The sequence below is a fragment of the Coregonus lavaretus genome (genome assembly GCF_964263955.1).
Source record: "Coregonus lavaretus genome assembly, chromosome: 4".
NCBI lineage: Eukaryota > Metazoa > Chordata > Actinopteri > Salmoniformes > Salmonidae > Coregonus > Coregonus lavaretus.
Window position 1 is genome coordinate 8,691,589 of NC_139991.1, and position 11,630 is coordinate 8,703,218.

The 11,630-nt window shown below is 44.9% G+C and overlaps 1 protein-coding gene across 1 annotated transcript in view; it reads left to right on the plus strand.

Moving 5' to 3' along the window:
- Window positions 1-3,578: 3,578 nt before the first annotated feature.
- Window positions 3,579-11,630, plus strand: part of LOC311128563 (purine nucleoside phosphorylase-like) — a gene marked incomplete at both ends in the record, with an annotated part of 12,326 nt that continues 4,274 nt past the window's right edge. Inside the window, one exon of the mRNA XM_084160750.1 lies at window positions 3,579-3,584. Within this exon, the coding sequence (XP_084016876.1) occupies window positions 3,579-3,584 (6 nt within the window). The remainder of the gene's footprint in view (window positions 3,585-11,630) is intronic.

Consider the following 11,630-nt stretch of genomic DNA (forward strand, 5'->3'; position numbering starts at 1 on the left):
ATTCCAGCAATAAGTCAACCATTCCTAAATACATAGACACTTCAATCATAGTGTTTTAACAAGCATGAAACATACAGTGGTTTCGGGGTAACATTTCTCTCACCCCTGGGATTAGCCAAATGGCATGGCATTACACATACATATTCAATAAATAAATGTGCATTTCATAAACAATAAACTGCTGCAATTTCTGGTTATTTATTATGTCAGGTCAGGATATCAGGCACAGACTGACCCAGCGCCAACATATTTAGCCGCCTCACAATCACTTAACATATCAGGATAACAGGAAACTCCTCAATTTGGACATTTACATTTTAGTCATTTAGCAGATGCTCTTATCCAGAGCGACTTACAGGAGCAATTAGGGTTAAGTGCCTTGCTCAAGGGCACATCGACAGATTTTTCACCTAGTCGGCTCGGGGATTAGAACCAGCGACCTTTCGGTTACTGGCACAACGCTCTTAACCACTAAGCTACCTGCCGCATCATACCCAAGAAGTAAACTGTATAGACAGTTTATAATTTAGTCAAAAGCATATAAATCCAAATGCATACTCAATATTAATGACAGATCTATACAATAGGAATAATTGATCTGCAAAGGATCAATATAATTTATAAACCAAATAAACAGGCACAGGATTTACTGGGATTACCAATGAGCGCATATCTGCCACACTGTATAATCCCACCAGATAGAGTTCTGTATTTTTTATGCCTTTGAGAGGGAAGCTCCACAAGGCCTCACAATCATCGTACTTGTTTGATGCTGTACATTGTGTTCATTGCTTCCTCTTCTCTGGGCTCCACCATACCCACAACTGTGGCTGAAAACCATTCAACAGTGCCACCTTCCCGACACTGGTGCATCACCTTCCTCCCAACCAACAGCTCTGGTCTCCTGACCAACTCCTCCAACCTAGAATGAATAAATTAATTTATAGGTCAGGCTAGGTCCTTCCGGCCAGCTGGCCAGATAGGTAGGCCTGGTTGGCTGACCGGCCAGATAGGTCCAGATAGGTCTGGTCGGCCGGCCTTCCAGATAGGTAGGTCCGGACGGCTGGCCGGCCAGAGAGGTACGGTCAGCCGGCCGGAGGACCGGACAGTTACGTCAGGCCAGATAGGTCCTTTCAGCCAGCCGGCCAGATAGGTCCAGTCGGCCAGCCGGCCAGATAGGTAGGTCCAGCCGGCCGGCCAGATAGGTTGGTCCAGCCAGATAGTTCCGGTGGACACCCCTTTAAATGATGTGGACAGCCCTTCAATTTAGTGGATTCGGCTATTTCAGCCACACTCGTTGCTGAGAGGCGTATAAAATCAAGGCAGGCAGTGGCAACAGTTTGGGGAAGGCCCTTTCCTGTTTCAGTGTGACAATGCCACCGGGCACAAAGTGAGGTCCATACAGAAATGGTTTGTCGAGATCGGTGTGGAAGAACTTGACTGGCCTGCACAGAGCCCTGACCTAAACCTCATCGAACACCTTTGGGATGAATTGGAACACTGACTGCGAGCCAGGCCTAATTGCCCAACATCAGTGCCCGACCTCACTAGCGCACTTGTGGCAAGTCCCCACAGCAATGTTCCAACATCTAGTGGAAAGCCTTCCCAGAAGAGTGGAAGCTGTTATAGCAGTAAAGGGGGGACCAACTCCATATTACTGCCCATGATTTTGGAATGAGATGTTTGACGAGCAGGTGTCCACATACTTTTGGCCATGTAGTGTATGTCATGCAAATGACATGTTCATCATCATAAAGGCTGGAGTGAACTGTATGGAACAGTATCAGATGGAAATATAAATAATACAAAAATACATAATCAGTTATGTATTTGCACATCATGCAGCACTACAATGAGCCCCTAATCCATTAGAGATATTAATACGCAAATAGTATTTATTGTCTTAGTGCCTTCAGAAAGTATTCACACCCCTTGACTTTTTACACATTTTGTTGTGTTACAGCCTGAATCTAAAATTGATTAAATTGAGATTTTGTGTCACTGGCCTACACACATAATGTCAAAGTGGAATTATTTTAAATATTGTTGTTAAAAATTAATTAAAAATTAAAAGCTGAAATGTCTTGAGTAAATAAGTATTCAACCCCTTTGTTATGGCAAGCCTAAATAAGTTCAGGAGTAAAAACAAGCCACATAATAAGTTGCATGGACTCACTCTGTGTGCAATAACATTGTTTAACATGATTTCTGATTGACTACCTCGTCTCTGTAACCCACACACACAATTATCTGTAAGGTCCCTCAGTCGAGCAGTGAATCTCAAACACAGATTCAACCACAAAGGCCAGGGAGGTTTTCCAATGCCTTGCTACGAAGGGCACCTATTGGTAGATGGATAACAATTTAAAAAAGCAGACACTGAATATCCCTTTGAGCATGGTAAACTTATTAATTACACTTTGGATGGTGGATTAATACACCCAGTCACTACAAAGATACAGGCGTCCTTCCTAACTCAGTTGCCGAAGAGGAAGGAAACCGCTCAGGGATTTCATCATGAGGCCAATGGTGACTTTAAAACAGTTACAGAGTTTAATGGCTGTGATAGGAGAAAACAAAGGATGGAACAAACAACATCGTAGTTACTCCACAATACTAACCTAATTGAAAGAGTAATAAGAAGGAAGCTTGTACAGAATAAAAATATTCCAAAACATGCATCTTGCTTGCAATAAGCCACTAAAGTAAAACTGCAAAAAATGTGGCAAAGAAATTAACTTTATATCCTGAATACAAGTGTTATGTTTGGGTCAAATCCAGCACAACACATCACTGAGTACCATTCTTCATATTTTCATGCATGTTGGTGGCTGCATCATGTTATGGGTATGCTTGTAATCGGTAAGGACTAGGGAGTTTTTTCAGGATAAAAACAAACGGAATAGAGCTAAGCACAGACAAAATCCTAGAGGAAAACCTGGTTCAGTCTGCTTTCCAATAGACACTGGGAGACAAATTCACCTTTCAGCAGGACAATAACCTAAAACACAAGGCCAAATATACACTGGAGTTGCTTACCAAGATGACATTGAATGATCTTGACTGGCCTAGTTACAGTTTCGACTTAGTTCATCTTGAACATCTATGGCAAAACTTGAAAATGGCTGTCTAGCAATGATCAACAACCAACTTGACAGAGCTTGAAGAATTGTAAAAAGAATAATGTGTAAATATTGTACAATCCAGGTGTGCAAAGCTCGTAGAGGCTTACCCAGAAAGACTCACAGCTGTAATCACTGTCAAGGGTGATTCTAACATGTATTGGCTCAGGGGTATGAATACTTATGTAAATTAGATATTTATGTTTTTCATTTTCAATAATTTTGGGAACATTTCTAAAAACATGGTTTCATTTTGTCATTATGGGTTATAGTGTGTAGATGGGTAAGACATTTTTTAAAATTATTATTCAGGCTGTAACAACAAAATGTGGAATAAGTCAAGGGGTACGAATACTTTCTGAAGGAGCAAAACTGAAATAGCCCATAATTTATTACAAATTTGGTCAATGAAGGGGTCACATAAGAAATTGAATTCTTGTTCATGGCTGTTTAGTAATGAGGGTAAGAGAATACTACTGTGCCCCACAGAGTTCTACGACTAGCTTATTGTTTTTATTGTAGGTTTATTTTGAAAACATTTCATAACGTTGATTGACAGAAAACAGCGCAAGAAGACATTTCTCTACCCGCACACACAACCAATTCTCTGACTATCAACGCAGCTATCGACACAGGAGTGCATGTGATATGAGGTCGTGAGCCGAAATGAGGGGCGGAAACGAGGGGCGGGAAATCAGAACAGGGGAAGCTCTCCTGATGGATGAGACACCTGAAAGTTGTCTTTCTTCATATTTGACAGTCAACAGCACATTCATCGGGACAAAGTTTTCTAAATAACATAATAACTACTACATATTCGCCATCTGCGACACTGTAAAAAACGCTTCACTAGTCACTACAAGCGAGAACTGGGCAGCATCCTCGAACGCTGCACCTCTGGAATTTCATTCGTTAGCTAAACTGCTAGCTCTGAGTTTCATGGTGGCAGTTTAACGGGACAGTACATTTTCTAGTTGAAATCTGCAGAATATTAAACATGACTGTGGGTGAATGTATATGTACATACAAAGTAAATATGCTACAATTCAATAATAACTCGACAATCAGGAACTTCAAATTCTGTGGTGTTTTTTCGACATCTTCTCTTTAAATTGCCACAGAAAAATATACTTAAAAGATTGGCGAATTGGGGTGATAGGAACAGGAAGCTGGACTTCCGTAGATTCAAATGACATATAGATCAAGTTGATGATGATTTGTCCAAACCCCAGGAACAAAAAACTAGAAACGCATCTCCAAATTGTAAAATTTGCAGAGATTAGACGAGAACGGCGCGGCTGAAGGCGGCAGGTACTAGCTCCAGTTAGAATGAAATAACGCATTTACAGTAACAACACAGTCAAATACAAGTTAACAAAGTACCAACACACCGATGAACACTGTCGTGTATTTTAATGTCATAATAGCGAGAATAGGGTGTTTTTAACAAAGTACCAACACACAGATGAACACTGTCGTGTATTTTAATGTCATAATAGCGAGAATAGGGTGTTTTTAACATTGATGAAGTAGTATCCTCTTGAGCAAAGTCGTATTTCCCTGCGTACTAAGAGCAGTGTATGAACTATATATATATATATATATATATATATATATATATATATATATATATATATATACAGTGCCTTCGGGAAAGTATTCAGACCTCTTGACTTTTTCCAGATTTTGTTACATTACAGCCTTATTATAACATGTATTAAATTGTCGTCGTCGTCGTCGCCCCATCTACACACAATACCCCATAATGACAAAGCATAAACAGGTTTGTAGAAATATTAGCAAATGTATTACAAATAAAAAACGGAAATATAAAATTTACATAAGTATTCAGACCCTTTACTCAGTACTTTGTTGAATTACAGCGTTGAGTCTTCTTGGGTATGAGGCTACAAGTTTGGCACACCTGTATTTGGGGAGTTTCTCACATTCTTCTCTGCAGATCCTCTCAAGCTCTGTCAGGTTGGATGGGGAGTGTCGCTGCACAGCTATTTTCAGGTCTCTCCAGAGATGTTCGATCAGGTTGAAGTCCGGGCTCTTGCTGGGCCACTCAAGGACATTCAGAGACTTGGCCCGAAGCCACTCCTGCGTTGTCTTGGCTGTGTGCTTAGGGTCGTTGTCCTGTTGGAAGGTGAACCTTTGCCCCAGTCTGAGGTCCTGAGCGCTCTGGAGCAGGTTTTCATCAAGGATCTCTCTGTACTTTGCTCCGTTCATCTTTGCCTCGATCCTGACTAGTCTCCCAGTCCCTGACACTGAAAAACATCCCCACAGCATGATGCTGCCACCACCATGCTTCACCGTAGGGATGGTGCCAGGTTTCCTCCAGACGTGGCGCTTGGCATTCAGGCCAAATATTTCAATCCTGGTTTCATCAGACCAGATAATCTTGTTTCTCATGGTCTGTCCTTTAGGTGCCTTTTGGCAAACTCCAAGCGGGCTGTCATGTGCCTTTTACTGAGGAGTGGCTTCCGTCTGGCCACTCTACCATAAAGGCCTGATTGGTGGAGTGCTGCAGAGATGGTTGTCCTTCTGGATGGTTCTCCCATCTCCACAGAGGAACTCTGGAGCTCTGTCAGAGTGACCATCGGGTTCATGGTCACCTCCCTGACCAAGACCCTTCTTCCCCGATTGCTCAGTTTGGCCAGGCGGCCAGCTCTAGGAAGAGTCTTGGTTATTCCAAACTTCTTCCATTTAAGAAAAATGGAGGCCACTGTGTTCTTGGGGACCTTCAGTGCTGCAGAGTTGTTTTTGTACCCTTCCCCAGATCTGTGCTTTGACACAATCCTGTCTCTGAGCTCTATGGACAGTTCCTTCGACCTCATGGCTTGGTTTTTGCTCTGACATGCACTGTCAACTGTGGGACCTTATATAGACAGTTGTGTGCCTTTCCAAATCATGCCAATCAATTGAAATTTACATTTACATTTTAGTCATTTAGCAGACGCTCTTATCCAGAGCGACTTACAGTTAGTGAATACATATCTTTTTTTTTTAAATCTTTTTTTTTTATACTGGCCCCCCGTGAGAATCGAACCCACAACCCTGGCGTTGCAAACGCCATGCTCTATCAACTGAGCTACATCCCTGCCGGCCATTCCCTCCCCTACCCTGGACGACGCTGGGCCAATTGTGCGCCACCCATGAGTCTCCCGGTCGCGGACGGCTGCGACAGAGCCTGGATTCGAACCAGGATCTCTAGTGGCACAGTTAGCACTGCGATGCAGTGCCTTAAGACCACTGCGCCACTCAGGAGACCACAGGTGGCCTCCAATCAAATCAAATCAAATTGTATTTGCCACATGCGCCGAATACAACAGGTGTAGACCTTACAGTGAAATGTTTACTTACAAGCCCTTAACCAACAATGCAGTTTTAAGAAGAAAAACAAATGGCAATGCAAATAGTCCGGGTAGAAACATCTCAAGGATGATCAATGGAAACAGGATGCACCTGAGCTCAATTTCGAGTCTCATAGCAAAGGGTTTGAATACTTATGTAAATAAGGTATTTCTGTTTTTAATTTTTTATACATTTGCAAAAGAATTATAAAAACCTGTTTTCGCTTTGTCATTATGGGGTATTGTGTGTAGATTGCTGAGGATTCTTATTTTTTTAATCAATTTTAGAATAAGGCTGTAGTGTAACAAAATGCGGAAAAGGTCAAGTGGTCTGAATACTTTACGAAGGCACTGTATATATATCTATATATTTGAGTTTGCTATTCACAAGAAGCATTGCCTGATGTGAACCATGCCTTGAACAAAAGAGATCTCACAAGGCCTAAGATTAAGAATTGTTGACTTGCATAAAGCTGGAAAAGGTTATGAAAGTATCTCTAAAAGCCTTAATGTTCATCAGTCCACGGTAAGACAAATTGTCTATAAATGGAGAAAGTTCAGCACTGTTGCTACTCTCCCTAGGAGTGGCTGTCCTGCAAAGATGACTGCAAGAGCACAGCGCAGAAAGCTCAATGAGGTTAAGGAGAATCCTAAAGTGTCAGCTAAAGACTTACAGAAATCTCTGGAACATGCTAACATCTCTGTTGACGAGTCTACGATACGTAAAACACTAAACAAGAATTGTGTTCGTGGGAGGACACCACGGAAGAAGCCACTGCTGTCCCAAAAAAACATTGCTGCAGGTCTGAGGTTCGCAAAAGAGCACCTGGATGTTCCACATCGCTACTGGCAAAATATTCTGTGGACAGATGAAACTAAAGTTGAGTTGTTTGGAAGGAACACACAACACTATGTGTGGCGAAAAAAAGGCACAGCACACCAACATCAAAACCTCATCCCAACTGTAAAGTATGGTGGAGGGAGCATCATGGTTTGGGGCTGCTTTGCTGCCTCAGGGCCTGGTCAGCTTGCTAACATCGACGGAAAAATGAATTCCCAAGTTTATCAAGACATTTTGCAGGAGAATGTAAGGCTATCTGTCCGCCAATTGAAGCTCAACAGAAGTTGAGTGATGCAATAGGACAACGACCCAAAACACAGAAGTAAATCAACAACAGAATGGCTTCAACAGAAGAAAATACGCCTTCTGGAGTGGCCCAGTCAGTCCTGACCGCAACCTGATTGAGATGCTGTGGCATGACCTCAAGAGAGCGGTTCACACCAGACATCCCAAGAATATTGCTGAACTTAAACCGTTTTGTAAAGAGGAATGGTCCAAAATTCCTCCTGACCGTTGTGCAGGTCTAATCCGCAACTACAGAAAACGTTTGGTTGAGGTTATTGCTGCCAAAGGAGGGTCAACCAGTTATTAAATCCAAGGGTTAACATACTTTTCCCACCCTGCACTGTGAATGTTTACACTGTGTTTTCAATAAAGACATGAACACATTTAATTGTTTGTGTGTTATTAGTTTAAGCAGGCTGTGTTTGTTTATTGTTGTGACTTAGATGAAGATCAGATCAAATTTTATGACCAATTTATGCAGAAATCCAGGTAATTCCAAAGGGTTCACATACTTTGTCTTGCCACTGTATACATATTTCCTTATTTTTTAATTATTTATTTGTAGCCTCTTGGGCCCCCCACAGGCCTGGGCCAAGGGGCTTCAGCCCCGGTAAACCCCTGCATTAAGCCAGCACTGGCCCCCAAGCCAGTCCGCGTGCTGCACTATTGTTAATCCACACCGCGAGCGAATCACTCCACCCTCATCTTTCAAGCTAACAGATGTATCACTTCGCATCAAGACAGCAAGATAAATAAATCTAACAATTTCCTCAACTGCAGCCGACATGTCATCCGCCAGCGAGAGCAGGTACGATACATTTAAACGACTACATGATATTAGGCTGGGTCAGAAGGAACAAACCTTCATCTATCATCTCATAAACTTGTTTCGCCTATTCGAATTATCCATTAACTCGGGCACAACCAGATCATTGCCATAGCAACGGCGATCATTCCTCGTAGAGAATTTGAGAGTGCAGTGAGAAAGCGCAAGGGTAATATGGCGGCAGTAGCTCTCGTTTCTGATAACGCCCCCAGTCAAAGTGACAGGTAGATAGCCAAAACGTCCTTCCCATATGATTCAAGGTGGATGAAATAAAAAAAATACTACAGATAGCCAGTTTGAATTCGATGAGAGCTTGCCTATTGCACACAATAAAACAACGCTGCAGCCAAAACACTACAGGCTATGCAGGCGCAAGATTAGGCTATAAGCCTATAGCGTTACACTCTTAGAAAAAAGGGTTCCAAAAGGGTTATTCTGGTGACCCCATAGGCAGTGGTGTAAAGTATTTAAGTAAAAATACTTAAATGTACTACTTAAGTTGTTTTTGGGGGTATCTGTACTTTACTATGTATATTTTTTGCAAACTTTTACTTTTACTCCGCTACATTCCTACAAAAAAATAATGTAGGCAACTTTTTATTCCATACTTTTCACCTCCATACAAAAGTGTTCTACCTGGAACCAACAAGGGTTCTTCCAAGGGTTCTCCTATGGGGACAACTGAAGAACCCTTTTAGGTTCTAGAGAGCATCTTTTTTTCAAAGAGTGTAGGCATGAGTTTCATTTAGGTAGCTTATAGAATGTTTTGAATAGTCTATTTGGTAACACTTTATTTTAACGGTCCATTACTCCCACATTTATAAACCTTTAATAATTATATGTAAAGTATTTTTGCAGTCCCTAATCTAAAGTTAGCGCTATTTAACCCTAACCCTTACCTAACCCTAACCTTTAATTGTGTGCAGTCTTTATATAAATGCTTATAAATAGTTTAATACGGACCGCATTAAAGTGTAACCGTCTATTTAGCAAACAAACTACAGAGGCTGCTCACCCTACAAAAAACAAAGCTAAAACTAGCTACCTTTTCTTCCAACCTCTCACCCATTACTGCCTTTAAGAGGCGACGCGCATCACAGGCTTGGTGCGGGGAGCAGGAACAGGCCGGACCGGGCTGGCGACGCGCACCACAGGCTTGGTGCGAGGGACAGGAACAGGCCGGACCGGGCTGGCGACGCGCACCACAGGCTTGGTGCGGGGAGCAGGAACAGGCCGGACCGGGCTGGCGACGCGCACCACAGGCTTGGTGCGAGGGACAGGAACAGGCCGGACCGGGCTGGCGACGCGCACCACAGGCTTGGTGCGGGGAGCAGGAACAGGCCGGACCGGGCTGGCGACGCGCACCACAGGCTTGGTGCGAGGGACAGGAACAGGCCGGACCGGGCTGGCGACACGCACCACAGGCTTGGTGCGGGGAGCAGGAACAGGCCGGACCGGGCTGGCGACGCGCACCACAGGCTTGGTGCGAGGGACAGGAACAGGCCGGACCGGGCTGGCGACGCGCACCACTGGCTTGGTGCGGGGAGCAGGAACGGGCCGGACCGGGCTGGCGACGCGCACCACTGGTTTGGTGCGAGGGACAGGAACAGGCCGGACCGGGCTGGCGACGCGTGTGAGGCATCAGCACAGGACGTACAGGGCTGTGCACTCGTACTGGCACTACAGCACGTGGCACTGGCGGAGGATATCTGGGACCGAGGAGGGGTACTGGAGGCCACGAGCGTTGAGCCGGCACACTCCGTCCTGGCTGCATGCCCACCTTAGCACGACACGTGCGTGGTGCTAGCACAGGACGTACAGGACTGTGTCGGAACACTCGCGGCACAGTACGTGGCTCCGCATAACACGGAACCTGCCCAGTCTCACGCTGCCTAGCCTGAGTACGGGGAGTTGGCTTTGCTCTAGCTCTAGGCTCCGCCAACCACCCTTCCAGCCCCCCAAACCTGGTGGCCTCCTCTCCTAATCCGCCGATTCGTCCTGTAGCTGCCTCCAGCAGCCCCGTCGTCCACGCCGTGTGCCCCCCCTACAAAATTACTTGGGGTTGCCTCTCGCGTGTCCGTCGTCGGCACGGTTGGCGCCGTTTCTCCTCTCCTGCCTGGGCATTTACTTTTGCCCATGGCCCTCTGCCCGCGAATATGTCCTCCCAAGACCACCATTCGCCCACCTGGGACATCGCCAACTTCTCCTCCTGGGCACGCTGCTTGGTCCTCTGGTGGTGGGATCTTCTGTCACGATCGTCGACAGATGAAGCGGACCAAGGCGCAGCGTGATAAGCGTACATTCTTTATTGAGTACACACACGAACCAAAACAATAAACCAAACGATACGTGAAGTCCTAGGTTATACACAAAACCTTACGGAACAAGATCCCACACTAAACTAGTGAAAACAGGCTGCCTAAGTATGGACCCCAATCAGAGACAACGAGCTACAGCTGCCTCTGATTGGGAACCACCCTGGCCAACATAGATCTAAACGATCTAGAACGAAAACATAGAAAATGTAACAGAAACTCCACACCCTGGCTCAACATTTAAGAGTCCCCCGAGCCAGGGCGTGACACTCTCTCTGTCTCTGTCTCTGTCTCTGTCTCTGTCTCTCTCTCTCTCTCTCTCTCTCGCTCTGTCCTTGCCTTCAGGGCAGAGAGAAATGTCTACTCACCCAGTGAATTGAATTGATCGAATTTGATGAATTGCTCAAGCCATTCCTCCCCCACCTCCCACCCCCCATGATCAAGGCTAGCACAAGCATGCTTATCCCTGCTGGCTGATGGGGCCAGAGGGATGGGGATTTATTTACGCATCCTAACCCTCCAATCAGGCTTCAGGGCCCACTTGAGGGCCACACACACACACATCACCACCCACGCGTGTGTTGAGTATTGCATTCTGATGTGTGTGTGAGGGACTGCTTGCTTGCTGTGCTCCAGTGGATTTGCTTATGGAGGCTTCTCAGCCTGTGATTCATCACCGTCCTGCCAAGTTACCTTGCCCAGGGCCTGAGCTAAAACGCTCCACTGCAGGAGTGGGAAAAACTGCATTTACACCGCCCACATCGTTCCCTTTGCCCCTAACCCTTCACTGTTTTCTCTCTCACTATCTCTCTTCACCTTTCAGGTACACATATGAGCAGTACAAGGAGACAACTGATTGGCTGCTGGAGCGTATGCAGCACAAGC